Below are 14,240 nucleotides of genomic sequence, written 5' to 3'. Positions count from 1 at the left end.
TTAAAAAAGCTCACATCTGAAGGGTTCATCATTTGCACCCCAGAGGCACAAATGCAGCTTATTAACAGCCAGGGTCCAAAGGAACTGCAGTCACAGCAGGAACACAGCTGTGGGACAGCAGCTGGAGCTGAGCCCAAGTCAGGACCTGATCTAAGGATTAGCTGGAAATGCATTATGTGAGTTTAAATGCACTCAGGTGCAGACACCAGCTTGCTCTGACCTGGCACAGGGACCAGGCAAACCCACACATGGTCCAAGCACGGGATTGTGTTGGTGGAAATAAGCTGTGAAAAATATGGGGGAAGGGTAAGGCGTTGTAAAGACTTTAGTAAATAAAATGTCTATTATTTGTTTAAACATGTCACTGGCTATGTTAGAGGCTGGCAGCAGGCCAGCACAGCAGACTTTGATGTCCTATAATAGATTCCTGGGGTGGAGGACAGAGAGCAGGCTGGCTTTCCTGGGGCTGTCTGGCTCAGCACACAGGGGCTGCAGGGTGGCTGTCGTGGCTCTGCCCCAGAGCAGAACAGCCCCACTGGGCAGGTCACAGAATTCACAGGATCACAGAATTCACAGGGTCACAGAATCACTGGGTTGGAAGAGACCTTCAAGATCATCGAATCCAACCCAGCCCCAACAGCTCAACTAAACCCTGGCCCCCAGTGCCACATCCAGGCTTTGTTAAACACCCCCAGGGATGGTGACTGCACCCCCTCCCCGGGCAGCCATTCCAGAACTTTACCACCCTTTCTGTAAATAACTTTTTCCTAATATCCAACCTATATTTTCCTTGGTGCAGCTTGAGACTGTGTCCTCTGGTTCTGTCAGTGCTGCCTGGAGAAAGAGCACCTGAGCACAGGCACCTTTCAGGGAGCTGTAGAGAGTGACAAGGTCCTGGCTAATGAGCACTGACAGACACCCAGTGCCAGTGACCTGCTCTGGTGCTCTCTGAGGTGTGCAGTGAGCTCTTGGCCCCTGATTCCCAGCCCCAGCTGTTCTGCTGAGGTTCGAGCACAGTACTGTGTGTATATTCAGAGCTGTGTCTCTTTTTTCGTGCAGCACTTTTAAAAGCTGTTTTGCATGCTGTGCCCCAATAGCCATCTCACCTCTGGGCTGACCCACCTCCCCTCCCCTCAGCCCCCTCACTGGTCTCATCTCTGACTCAGGGGTGATGTCTGCAGCTGCTGCTCAGGCCCTTCCATGGGCCCTTTCGCTGCAGGGCACAGAACAGGGCTGAGCTGACAGCCTGTGCTGTCTCCCCTGCTGGTTTGGGGTTGTGGGTCAGCTGCTGACCACTGCATTCTCCAGAGCCTTTTATACTTTTCCAATGCATGGAGTAAATAATTTCTGCTTAAGGCCCTGTCCAGTGACCACTGCAGGAGCATTTCTGGGGCGTTAAGTTTTTATCCACTGCAGTGCTTAATCTGCTGGTTTAGCTGCAGCTGTGACCTGACCACAGCCCTTCCCAAATGTCCTTCTTGAAACTGTAGCACGTGTATTTCAGATCACCAGTTGTGCCAAACCATGGTGCACTGTAATCAGTTAGCCTTGAATGATTCAGAACGAGGGAGTGTGTCTTCTATCATTCAAGGCATTAACTAATATATTGACTAGCAGGGAAAATTGCTTTGTAACAGGATTTGATTTATTCTTCTGTTTAGACTCTGAGCCATTTCCAATTCCTCTGGTGATCCAAAGCTATGTTCCTTTTTTATATTAGTCTTATCCAGACCAAATTTCTCTGGCTTGCATGTGAGAAAGCCATGGGAGATAATGTCAAAACATGCTTTGAATCAAGCTGCATGATATTCATTGTTTGTTGCTGTACCAGAAAACTGTCATTTCTCCATAGAAGGAATTTTGGTTGGTGTGATGTGATTTGTTCTTGATAAATCCATCCTGGCTGTTGCTCACCTCCATGCTATCTTCAAAATTCATTTATATAGATTGCTTGATTACTGGGTCCAATATCTTGCTGTCTGCTTTACAGTTCCCTGATTTCTTCTTCCCATCTCCTTTAAAGCTAGCAATCACTCTCCTTTGCCCAGTTTCCCAGAGAACCATAGATAGCTGCTATTAATCCAGCCTTGTGTGTCTCAAAATTGTTTGGGAACATTTAACTCCTCTGAGTACCCTCTAACCTGTTCTCCAACCTGACAACTGGGGTTTCTTCTCTTTTCTTGCTGAAGGCTCTTGGCTGAGCCACCTGTTTGATAAAGAGCCATTTGTCTTTTTAGTGAGGATGGTTTTTAAAAGGCATTAAATCCTGTAGCCATCTCAGCAGTATGCTGAGAATTATTTCTCCTGTTTATGGAACACAGACAGCACTTTCCATTGCCTGATCCTGGCTGCAGAAGTCCTTATAAGATCTTTTTCTTATGATCCTGTACATTTTGTACTATGGATTTCCAATTTTGCTCCAGCTGCTTGTGTTATTCTTTTATATTTATCCTTAATATTTTAGTCTCTTTGAACTATGTACAATTTCTGTGCTATTTCTTCTTGCAGCTCAGCTTTGCTAAGAGCTTGTCTAAGTTGAGCTCTAGCTTTTCTTCACCAGGGGATAAGCTTATATTTATATTTGTATTTATATTTGTATTCTTGAGGTCATCTGCCCTCAAGGCTGACTTTCTTGGCCCTTATGGATGGTGTTCCTGTAGCTCTGTGTGCCTCTCTGTTCCTAAAGCCATGAGGGAGTTGGCACAAGGCTCCAGGACCTTGTGTCCATCACAAGCCCAGCTGCAGTGACTGCAAAGCAGATTTTCCCAACCCCATATCACAGCTTGGGTGGGGAACCACAGAGCACAGGGGCTCAAGGCTGCAGGAAGGTTAAGCCTCGTGGCTGAGCAGGGTTCAGAGTCTGAGTGACTTCATGACTTGTTCTGCCTGATATCTCGCTCCGGAGTGCTGGGTTTCCCAAAAAACCACTGCTGCCAGGGCATTCTGGAGCATCTCTCAGAGGTGACGTGGTGGGCAGGCCCACCACTCCCAGGGAATAGGTGTCACCCATCCTATGAGCCCTCAACATTTCAGGCATCAGAAGCCCAGTAGTGATGACAAAGGGCACAGAGTGGGTGCAGTGAACAGCCAGCAGCCACGTGCACGTTGTTCCCTTTCCAAGGAGCTTCTGCCCAAGAACAAGCCAGCATTTCAGTGATGAAAAATGTCATTTAGGAGCTCACTCAGCTTGTAATAAATCCAAAAGAATCATGGGATGGCACAGGGGCAGGTGCTCTCAGTACCTTAGTGCTGCTGCAGGCAGGTAACTTTGCGTTTGTGTTCTGCAGACTGAAGATTATCTCAAGCACAAGATCAGAAGCAGGCCTGAGAGGTCAGACCTGGTCAATATGCACATTCTGCAAGGTAAGAGCTTCTCCCACATACTCCTTGTGTCTCCTGCCCTGGGACTTGTGCTCCTCCTACCCTTCTTGTGTTCCTGCAGGAATCTCATCACTCTTACTTTGTTCCAGCTGCTCATGGAGGGCAGAATCAAATGGGACAAGTCTTATGGAATTGTGTCCATGCTCCTCCTACCCTTCTTGTGTTCCTGCAGGAATCTCATCACCCTTACTTTTTTCCAGCTGCTCAAATGGGACAAGTCGTATGGAATTGTGTCCAGTGCTGGTGTTAGGAAGCAGGACACACTTTTATTCCCTGACAGACACAGTCCCAAGGCCATCCAGTCTTTCTCCCATCCCTGGCAGTGTAAGATGCTCTAGGGAACAGCTGTGAGAGAGAACTCTGTTGCACACTGGTGCCAATATCTGATCATGAAGAGCAAACCCAGGGAATTTGTTGTCCAGGGCACTGAAATTCCTAGAGCAGGTCATTGTAACACCTTCCCAAGGCTGGGCATCTTTTGTGCTGCTGTAATTCTGGATATTCTGTGTGACAGCCCATGCAATCAATGACCCAAGCAGAGCTGTATGAAAAGCCCTGCTATCAGTCTGAGCCACAGCAGCTCTCTCCTCTCCCATCCTGGTGTTCCCTCTCAGGCAGAGAGCTGGCAGGGCTGGATCCCATCACAGACAGCAGAACACCACAGTGTCCCTCGTTATCTCCAGAGATAACAAGATCCTTAGAGACAGAGAGGATGTGCAGCCTCCCTCCCTCCTTGAGTCCTGTCACTTGCCTGGAAGAAGCAGATCACTCCCTGGCAGCTGTGAATGCTGCCCTCTGCTCTCTCAGCATGGATGCAATCTGTATTTCTTTCTTCCTCTGGCAGGCAGGAGGTCCAGTGCTGGATCAGTGTTGCTGCCTTGCTTTTCCCCTGGGTTTCCATCCCAAAAACAAGCTAGCACCATTGCTTGTTGAAGAGATGGAGATGGTAGAGAAAGGCTCGTGTTTGGGAATGGAAAAGCTGGGCCTGAGAAGGACCCATGTCCCAAATCACAGCAGCCCCACCCTGTCTGGCAGAGCAGATCTGCTATGCTGAGCCACACTCAGGTGTTGGCCACAGCCCCCAGAGGCTGTGCTGAAGGACACCACATTGTCACCGAGTGCTGTGCCCACAGGAGCCCCTGGTCCTGATGCTTCTGTTTGGCCTTTCAGACTCAGCTGCAGAGGGGTCCATTCAGTCCACCCAAATGAAGCTGAAAAGAGCCCGACTGGCAGATGACCTCAACGAGAAGATCGCGCTCAGGCCGGGGCCTTTGGAGCTGGTGGAGAAGAATATTATTCCTGTGGACTCAGCTGTGAAAGAGGCCATAAAAGGTAGTGACAGTGAATATGAGTGTGTGTGTGTGTGCATGGAGTGAGGCAGGGGCTGCCACAGTGACTGCAGGAAGTGACCCACCTGGATGTAAGAGCTGCTTTTATTGCTTAAATTTAATTATTTTCACAGTAACCATCCCAGTCCAGCACAGCCTGTGAGCACAGAGCTCTCATCTTAGAGCAGTGACACAAACACGCACCAGTGCTCAGCCACATTCCCCCAGAAAGAACCTCCCTTCTTACACCCCTTCCCTCCCCTAGGCTTTGAGCACAGAAGTGATGCTGTTGGAGAGAGAACACTCCTTCCTTCAGCATGGGAGAGAGCCTGAGTGCACAGGGGTTGGTGGTGAGACCAGCCCAGACTCTCCTACTCGTGCTGTACCAAGCTCCCACATCCCAATAAATGGGGGTGGAGTAGCCCCAGTTCAGGAAGGTTGAGGGTTCTCTTTTATTTTTTACCACTGGTGCTGGTGGCATGCAGGACCCAGCAGAGCAGGATGCTGCATCCCTGGGGTGTGGAGCATCCTTGGGGTGCTAAATTGCTGGAGAATATGAGCAGGGATCTGCAGCCCCAAACAGGGCACACTCCTACCAACCAGACCCAGCACTTGTCTCATACTTCAGCTTGGTTTTCCTCCATCACCTCCTCCCACCAGTGGAGGGAGGAAGAATCATCCACAATTACTTCTCCCACGCTGCTGCAGGGAAGCTGGTGTGGGAGCCAACACAGAGCAGCAAGGTGACTCAAATTTCACCAGGGCTCTGTGCCAGGACAGGGAGATCCAAAAGCAGAGAAAGGAGCAGGAAAGCCAGCAGGGTCCTGCAGTGACAGGGCAGCAACCTGTATTTTTGAAGTCTGGGGCAGTGTTCACATGTCCAAACGGGCACTCAGGTCTCCAGTGAGGCACTGAGAGCTGCTCAGTTCTGTTGCTCTTGTTCTGTTGCTCACAGTTCCTCAATTAATGGGATCATTTCCCATAATTAATGGATCATTGCCAGTTCCTCAATTAATGGGATCATTTCCATTGGCATAATCCCATTTGAAGGGTCTGTTCTGGAGCTCAGAGAGGCTGGGGACAATGGCAGGGTTTTGTGGAAGAAAGGGTCTTGAAGTGACAGGAGAGATGCCAAAAAAAGAGAGTTGAAACAGGAAGCTTTGATTTTTATTTCATCTCAGAAACCATCTTAAATGACATGAAATATTCCAGGCTCAGACACTGCTCTGTTCTGCCCCACAACTATTCCTGCTCTTGGTTTGGGGGCTGTGAAGTGCAGGCTGTGTATGTGCAGCAGTTTCTCCAGCCTGGCCCCGGAGCTGCTCCATTCCCAGTGTGTTGCAGCTCTCCTCTTTGAAGGTGAAATGTTCCAGGACTCTGCCTGAAGAGGAATTTTTAAGGAGAGTTCAAGTAAAATCTCCCCAGCCACTTACTAAAGGAGAGAACAGTGGAAAAAAAAAAAAAGGTTCAAAAAGTCCCCCCCTTTATAAACATTTGAGGCAGTGTGAGCATGACTTTATCCCCTGGAGCTGAGGTTTGGAGACTGAGCAAATGAGTTGAGTCTTGAATAGAGCATCTCTCCAGCTGCCTTGTCAGGACCTGGTGGTAAACAGAGATTTACGGGACCAAACTGTTAAAAACAAAAAGTTTGGCTTAAAAATTATTTGTTCACTTTTAAATTTCTCCCTTTTACAATGCTTTTCTATCACATTGCTGGGGAAAACGTGTCCTTGTAAGCCAGTTTCATCCCATTTAGGGTCAAACACGCAGGACATTAGGGTCCAACATGAAGTTGCTTGGTACCACAGGGTGCCATGAAAAGAAGGTGGTGCAGCTGCACCAAGAACACCATCCCAGCCCTCAGGTTTCTGCAGAAGAAAGCCCCAAGCTGAAGGATCCTCAAGCTCATTTTTGGAGTCAGAGGCACCTTGTGGTACTCGCAGTTTGGGGCAAAGGGCCGAACACAGCGCGGAGATGAGTACTGGCACTTCTGAACGTTAAGCCTTTTGTTTTTGCAATACCAGAAAGATGACAGGGTTTAAAATCATTTTACTTTAACCTTGGAATCTCAACTGTTTATACAGTGGAAAGTTCAGCTGACGTGTTCCTCTAATCACCTCCGGCAGGGTGAGCAGAAATTGCCAGACCCCAACCGAAAGCCCAAACGTCCCAGTGACAGGAGGCCGCCAGTGCCCTGCATAGCTGAGCAGTGATACAAGGAACTTTTTTTACCAGGTCCTTGTCATCACTTTGTCCAATTCGCTCAAGAGGACAATACCCAGTGCATTAGAAACAGCCCGGAGCAAACACCATCCTGCCTGAGATTACAGCAGGGACACGGGACTGAGAAACAATACGCTCAGGCAGGGCTGGGTGAGAGCAGGACAGATAAGGGAAGCATTCCCCATTGGCACAGCCCTGCGGTATCAAGCAGCAGGATGCAGCACATTCCTGTCGTGCTCTGGGCTGTCACTGTGTCCTGAAGGTCCCTTGTGCTCCCAGCTTTGGCACCACTTCCCAACACACGCTCGCCTGCCAGCGCAGCAGGAGCCCTGCAGATCCACAAGTGTCCCTTGCTTGGAGTCATTTTTTCCAAGAGAGGATGTCCACACTGGCCTGCAGGCATGGGCAGCAGCTCCTGTGCAGCCCAGGTGGCCCATGCAATGCTGCAGCTCCTCAGGGACCTGTTTGGGTGCTGCCTCTGATGGAGAGGATGGAGATGACACAGACCCTCTTTCCAGGGACAGCAAGTTGAACAGAGCTGATCTCATTTCCCCAGCCCATGTCTGGGCAGCAGCTCAGGCAGGGAGCCAGGGCTCTGTCCTCGCCCACCCTGGCACCAGCAGCCACAGGGAGTGGAGATAACCTTTATCTCTCAGATAGGGGCAGGGGTCAGAGCAGGAGGTGCGTGTCGCTGAGAAGGTGCACATTGCTAGGCCAGCAGCAGGGACAGGTGGAAGCTTGTCCCCAGGCCCTTCCTATTTCCCCATTTGTCACCTCACTATCAGCGTGCCAAGCTGCCTGACAAATGCCAGACATGAGCACGAGGAGATTACGAGTGTGGCCACGCTGCTCCTTCCTCTACCCCCACCTGCAGCTCTCCCGAGGCTCACATGAGACCCTTTTTTTCTCAGCACTATATTTATCATCAAACCTCGGGGTCAAGAGCCCTTGCCCATCTGACTAGCAGATAACAGTGCAGGAGCTGTGCAGGCAGGGCAGCCTGGGGCTGTTGGGCAGGCAGCAGAAGTGGTTTGAACCGTGTCCTGTGGGTGAAACCTGTGCACAGAGACAGGATGGAGAGCCTCTGTGCACCTGCAGCCACATCCTCTCTTGTTGGCTCTTGTGCTGTGAGCAGATGGATCACATTCCGAGCTGATTTCAACCTCACTCCTTCTGCTGAGAACAGAGTCCATGCGTGGGATGGGTGCTCAGCTCAGGGAGGGCGATTCGTGCCCCTCTTCCATCCCAGCCCAGCAGAGGAGCAGGATGGCAGAGCCCCTCCTGCACTGTCCCACCTGTCTGCACCGGCCCTGCTGTGCTGGAGGGATGGGCTCCTGCATCCCCTCCTCTCTCTCTCTCAAGGAACAAGGGTCATGGTCCCAGCTCCTCCATCTCCTCCTCTCTCCCTCTCCCAAGGATCAAGGGCCATGATCCCATCTCCTTCATCTCCTCCTCTCCCCCAGTCTCAAGGAACAAGGACCATGGTCCCAGCTTCGCCATCCCCTCCTCTCTCCCTGTCCCAAGGACAAGGGCCATGGTCCTGGCTCCTCAGATCCCCGTTCTCTCCCACAGGACACAATCCATGGTCCTGGTTCCTCAGATCCCTCCTCTCTCTTGGTCCTGAGGAACAAGGGCCATGGTCCTGGTTCCTCCAACCCCTCCTCTCTCCCTGTCCCAAGCCCCCGTGTCCATGGCTGGGCCCCCCTGCTCTCCCTCAGCCGCGGTGCACCCCCGGAGGTGCCCGAGCCCCCCGGGCACCCGTGTGCCCCTCACGCAGGGCCGGGAGGGGCGGCGGGCGCGGCCTAGCCCCCCACGAGGCTCACCCCGTGCCCCGCCGCTCCCCGCAGGCTCTGACCGTGGTCCCTTTTCCCCCCGCAGGCACCCAGGGCGGCTTTCCCCGGCAGAGCGACGCCTTCGCCTTCGAGGAGGACAGCAGCAACGACGGGCTGTCCCCGGAGCGGCCCCGCAGCCGCGGCTCCCCGGGCCCCGCCGAGCCGCCCCCCGGCTCCAAGGCGCCGGAGCCGCCCCCCGCCGGCCCTGCAGGGGCTCCTCAGGTAGGGAGAGCCGTCCTGGGACCGGGGACATGCGGGGCGACAGAGCCGTGCGGCGCTGGGGATGGCACAGGGGAGGGAGCACACGAGGGACACACGGGATGCCGGGCCGGGGAGGTGATTCCTGCCCCGTACTCGGCGCTCATATCCCGTGCGGTGTCCAGTTCTGGGACAATTTAGGAAGGATGTGGAGATGCTGGAGCGTGTCCAGAGGAGGCAGCAAGGCTGGTGAGGGGTCTGGAGCACAAGTCCTGTGAGGAGCGGCTGAGGGAGCTGTAGGGGCTCACACTGCAGAAGAGAAGTCTCAGGAGTGTGGGACCTCATCACTCCCTACAGCTGCCTGTAGGAGGGTGAAGCCAGGGGTGATCAGGCTCTTTTCCCAGGGAACAGTGACAGGAGAAGAGGACACGGCCTTAAGCTGCACGAGGGGAGGTTCAGGTTGGATATTAGGAAGAAATTTGTCACTGAAAGAGTGGCTGGGCATTGGAATGGGCTGACCAGGGAGGTGGTGGAGTCACCATCCCTGGAGGTGTTCAAGAAGAGCCTGGATGTGGCACTCAGTGCCATGGTTTAGTTGACAGGGAGGTGCTAGGTGACAGAGTGGACTCGATGATCTCAAGGGTCTTTTTCAGCCGTATTAATTCTGTGATTCTGTGTCATTCTGTGATTCTGGGACATTCTGTCATTCTCGGACCGCGGGGGGACCGCGCTGCGCAGGCCCGGCGCGCCCACTGCCGGCCAGCGCGGGCACTGCAGCCCCGGGGAGCGCCGGGCCGGGGTGGAGAGAGGGACTGGGGGGACTGGGGGATACTGGGGGGAAAGTGGGGGAATGTAGAGGATGGGAGAACGGGGGACTGGGGGAAAATTGGGGAATGTGGAGGCTGGGGTAACGGGGAAACTGGGGGGGAATTGGGGAAATGTAGAGGATGGGGCGACTGAGGGGAAACTGGGGGAATGTGGAAGCTAGGGGGTCTGGGGGGAATGGGGGAGCTGGAGTGGACTGGGGGGGCTGAGATGGATGGGGAGAAAAGGAGGAACTGGGGCAGACTGGGATGGGGGAGGACCAGAAGGATTGTGGCCATCCATGGGTCAGCTGGGAACATTGGGCTGGTCTGGAGGATAATATTGATGAGCCAGCTGTGAGCAGGGATGCGGGGCTCAGATAAAATTGGGAGGGCTGGAAAACCAAGGAGGAGTGTGGAGGCAGAGGACTGGGAAAGGACTGGGATAGCCTGAGGCTGTGGCTGGGATAGACATGAGGGGACTGGGATGCACTGAAGCATCTGTGGGGATTGGGAACAACATGGGGTGAGGAAACGGGGTACCAGGAGCCCCTAGGTCCGGCCCCACAGCCCCTCTCACCTCTCCCTTGCAGGATCGTCCCCCCAGTGCGGATGGGCACGCCCCGGACACTGCCCCGGGGCAGGGCAGCCAGTGCGACAGCCCCAAGCAGCCAGCGGGACAGGAGAGCCCGACGCTGCCGGTGCCCTCTGCCGTGAAGGTAATGCCGGTGCCTCCGGGTGCCCAGGACAGGAACCAGCCCAGAGCATCCAAGCCTGGAGTGCCCATGTGCTCTGCCCCAAATGTGTGGGAGCTCTGGGTGTCTGGTCTTAAAGGCTTTGAATAATTCAGGCAGACAGCCTTGTGTCAAAAACTAATTTAATTGTAATGGTATAAAATAAAACATTACACCTTGCTAGAGGCAGCTGCTTGAGTCCTGCACTGAAAACATCCCTGGGGCTGGGAGCTGGAGGAAATACCAGGACACACTGGAGCACCTTCCAGGCAGGGAGGGTCATTCTCCATCTCATGTGCTCTCCAGCCCAGCTGAGATGGGACACAGTGCCAAGGGAGCACCCCACATCCAGGCTCAGCAGGTCTTGGAGCTGGAGTGTCACAGTGCCAGCAGGAGCTGCCGTTGTTCTGTCCCAGGCCTCTGGGGTCCCATGGGGATGACAGGAGCTCTTCTCACACCTAATTCCTTTCCTTCCTTCCAACAGTCCAAATCAGCCAGTGACAGCAAGAACCGTCACAAAAAGCCCAAGGACACCAAGCCCAAAGTGAAGAAGCTCAAGTACCACCAGTACATCCCTCCAGACCAGAAAGCAGAGAAGTCCCCTCCACCCATGGATTCTGCATATGCCAGACTGCTCCAGCAGCAGCAGCTCTTCCTGCAACTCCAGATCCTGAGCCAGCAGCAGCAGCAGCAGCAGCAGCAGCACTTCAGCTATCCTGGGATGCACCAAGGACAGCTAAAGTGAGTGGCAGCAGCAGGACTTAGTCCTGTTTTTCTCCAGGCTTTCCCCTCTGTATCCATTTGTGCCAAAGCAAGGGGATAGAGGCACACCAATGAAACAGAAAAGCTTGGGAACAGCACAGACTCCTTCCAAACCATTCTGGCTTTGCGTACTGGTGGGGACACCTGTGACCTGCTGGTGGGACACCAGCCATCCCCTACAGCCCAGCCTGGTTTTCCTTGGCCATCCTGAAGTCTCACATAGGAGACAGCAGACCCAAGGGAGCAGAGGGATGGGATGCTGGGCACAAAGACCTTGGGGGAACAGACAAGTTACCCCAAATCTCCTTTGTTATTTCAGGCAATCAAATGAGCAAATGGTAAAAAGCTCAAATCCTTCGTCAACTTCTGGCAACAACACCCCTCTTTCTCCAGTGAAAACCACCTTTTCAGGCCAGACTTGTGTCTCATCTATCAAGCCAGGCCCTCTGCCCTCCAACCTGGATGATCTCAAAGTGAGTGCAAACTTTGTCACTGCAGGAGCAGAATGTCACAGCCTGAATGTGCTGTGCTGCCTCTGAGTGTGTCAGGGGAGTGCCACAGGCTGGGAGGGGCTGTGTTACAGATCAGCACACCTGAAACCCTGTGCTCAGAGCCACCCAGGAGTGCAGCACAGCACCCTGGGGCAGGGCTTGGTCACTGGGGAGGTTCTGAACACGAGGGCTTGCTGCTCTGCAGGTGGAGAGGGGTCAGAGCTTTAAAGCTGGAAGCTGTGATTTGAGACTCCTTGTTAGAAGCACTGGGTTTCTTAAGAGCCAATCTGCCACTGAGACTTGATGGGTTTTCTCTTCGAGCCAGGTCTTATGAGCTGTCAGAGGAACCCATCGCACCTGAGACAGCTCAGCTACCCCAAATGACATAAAATTAGCAGGATGGCTTCTGAGGTAGTGTTGGAAACAGGGAAAGTTTTAATACAAGGAAAAATAACAAAGGTCTTCCTGAGAAAAACCGAGCCAGGGGCAAGAGGTTCTTGCTCCTGCTAAAACACTTCACAAAAGCAATTATTTCCTTTGTTCTCTTCTTTTTCTTGAGAATTCCCTAGGTGGGACCTTTTGGCCTCTGTCCACTTGCGTAGCCCTAGGTGAAGTCCCAAAGGTCCTATGAGGTGTCTTTTTACCAAATTGACGAGAGAAACTTCTGGGCTTTTTTTTCCTTTTTAAGGATACAAAGGATAATTTGGTCACTCTGTCAACAAGGGGGCACATTCCTACAGAGGCTGACCACGAGTGAATTTTCCTTCCAGGTGTCAGAGCTGAGGCAGCAGCTCCGAATCCGAGGCCTGCCCGTGTCGGGCACCAAGACGGCGCTGATGGAGCGGCTGCGGCCCTTCCAGGAGTGCAGCAGCAGCACGGTGCCCAGCTTCAGTGAGATCACCACCGTCACCTTCCCGGTCACTCCAACGAGCACCCTGTCCAGCTACCAGTCACAGTCCTCCACCAGCCTGTTATCAAACGGCTTCTACCACTTTGGCAGCACCAGCTCCACCCCTCCCATCTCGCCCGCCTCCTCTGACCTCTCTGTGAGCGGCTCTCTGCCCGACACCTTCAACGACGGGCCCATGGCTTCTCCACAGTTTGCTCTCCAGCCATCACCAGTTCATGGCAGCGCTGAGGAAAGCCTCATGAGCAGCATGAACGGTGGGAGCATCCAGCTGGAACTGGAAGGAATAGACACAGAGAAAGACAAGATGCTGGTGGAGAAGCAGAAGGTCATCAATGAACTGACGTGGAAGCTGCAGCAGGAGCAGAGGCAGGTGGAAGAGCTGCGGATGCAGCTCCAGAAGCGGAAGAGAAGCAACGGCCTTGAGGAGAAGCAGCAACCTGCTCAGCATTTCTTTGGTGTCCCCATCAAGCAGGAGAACACCGTGTCCAGCTGTCCATTTGCATCCAAACAAATGGCCCTGAAGGGCCAGGCCGGCAGCTCGGACAAGCTGAGTAACTGTGGAGTACCGCAGGTGCCCCACATTGTGAACAGCCACTGCTTGGAGCCCGCAGGGCAGAGCACCATCACCTCCTCGACATTCCTGAGCCCGCAGTGCTCCCCGCAGCACTCTCCCCTGGGGGCTGCAAAGAGCCCCCAGCACATCAGCCTGCCACCGTCCCCCAACAGCCACTACCTGCTCCCGGTGTCCCCCGAGGGCCGCAGCGGGTCCCCCCCGGGCAGCAGCTGCCTCCGCACAGCGCCGGTGAGTGCCAGCCCGGACCCCCACGGGTCACGCCACACGGGGGAGGCCTTGCCTCTGGGCCCGGGGCTGCCTGGAAGGGCAGGAAATTGGGCAACGGGATGGAAGCTGATAGCACTGCAGGGTCCTTTGCAGGGTTTCTTCTGGGGAGCTCTGCCACCGCAGCCAGTTGCCCTGGAGGGGCCACAGCACATCTCTTGTGCCCCATGGAGCCCTGGCACAGCTCCCCTCCTCTCCAGGAGACCCCAGCACTGCTTTTTCTGCCCCTTGGTGAGCACTGGCAAAGCTGTCCATGTCTTGGGAGTGTTCTGGCAGAGCATCCTCTGCCTATGGAGCCCTGGCACAGTTCCCCCTGCCCTGGGGAGCTCTGGCACAGCTCTCTCTGCCCCTGGAAGAGTCCTGGCAAGCTCCCACTTCCCTGGGGGAGCACTGGCACAGCTGCTTCTACCCTAAAAGAGCTCAAACCCAGCTGCCTCTCCCCTCAGGGGGAGTCCTGGCACAGCTTGCTGTGCCCTTGGGGGAGTCCTGGCACAGCTGTGCCCCATGGAGGCCTGGCACAGCTCTGTACACAGCAGGGAGGCACCAGCGTGGATCCCTCAGCTCCTGGGAGAGCCCTGGCACAGTTCCTACACCCCTGGGAGACCCCACTGCAGGGCTGCAGGGCTTCCCAGCATCTTGCCAAGCCATTGTGGCTCCCAGCAGTGTGTGAGGGATTTTCACCACTGAGCTGGAGAAGAGCAGTTGCCCCAGGGAAGCCTTTTCTCAGGAAGCTGGAGCAG

At 54.0% G+C, this 14,240-nt stretch overlaps 1 protein-coding gene across 10 annotated transcripts in view; it reads left to right on the top strand.

Moving 5' to 3' along the window:
* Nucleotides 1-14,240, top strand: part of MYOCD (myocardin) — a 34,648-nt gene that overhangs the window by 14,434 nt on the left and 5,974 nt on the right. For all 10 annotated transcript variants that reach the window (XM_041427364.1, XM_041427369.1, XM_041427366.1 and 7 more), the window contains 7 exons: nucleotides 3,288-3,363; nucleotides 4,552-4,713; nucleotides 8,811-8,986; nucleotides 10,359-10,484; nucleotides 10,984-11,240; nucleotides 11,581-11,734; nucleotides 12,523-13,464. In XM_041427364.1, coding sequence (XP_041283298.1) covers nucleotides 3,288-3,363; nucleotides 4,552-4,713; nucleotides 8,811-8,986; nucleotides 10,359-10,484; nucleotides 10,984-11,240; nucleotides 11,581-11,734; nucleotides 12,523-13,464 — 1,893 coding nt within the window. The remainder of the gene's footprint in view (nucleotides 1-3,287; nucleotides 3,364-4,551; nucleotides 4,714-8,810; nucleotides 8,987-10,358; nucleotides 10,485-10,983; nucleotides 11,241-11,580; nucleotides 11,735-12,522; nucleotides 13,465-14,240) is intronic.

Source organism: Onychostruthus taczanowskii, unplaced genomic scaffold (genome assembly GCF_017590055.1).
Source record: "Onychostruthus taczanowskii isolate IOZ18803 unplaced genomic scaffold, ASM1759005v1 scaffold99, whole genome shotgun sequence".
NCBI classification, from domain to species: Eukaryota; Metazoa; Chordata; class Aves; order Passeriformes; family Passeridae; genus Onychostruthus; species Onychostruthus taczanowskii.
The sequence above is the reverse complement of the archived record's forward strand: the minus strand, read 5'-3'. Positions and strand labels throughout refer to the sequence as shown.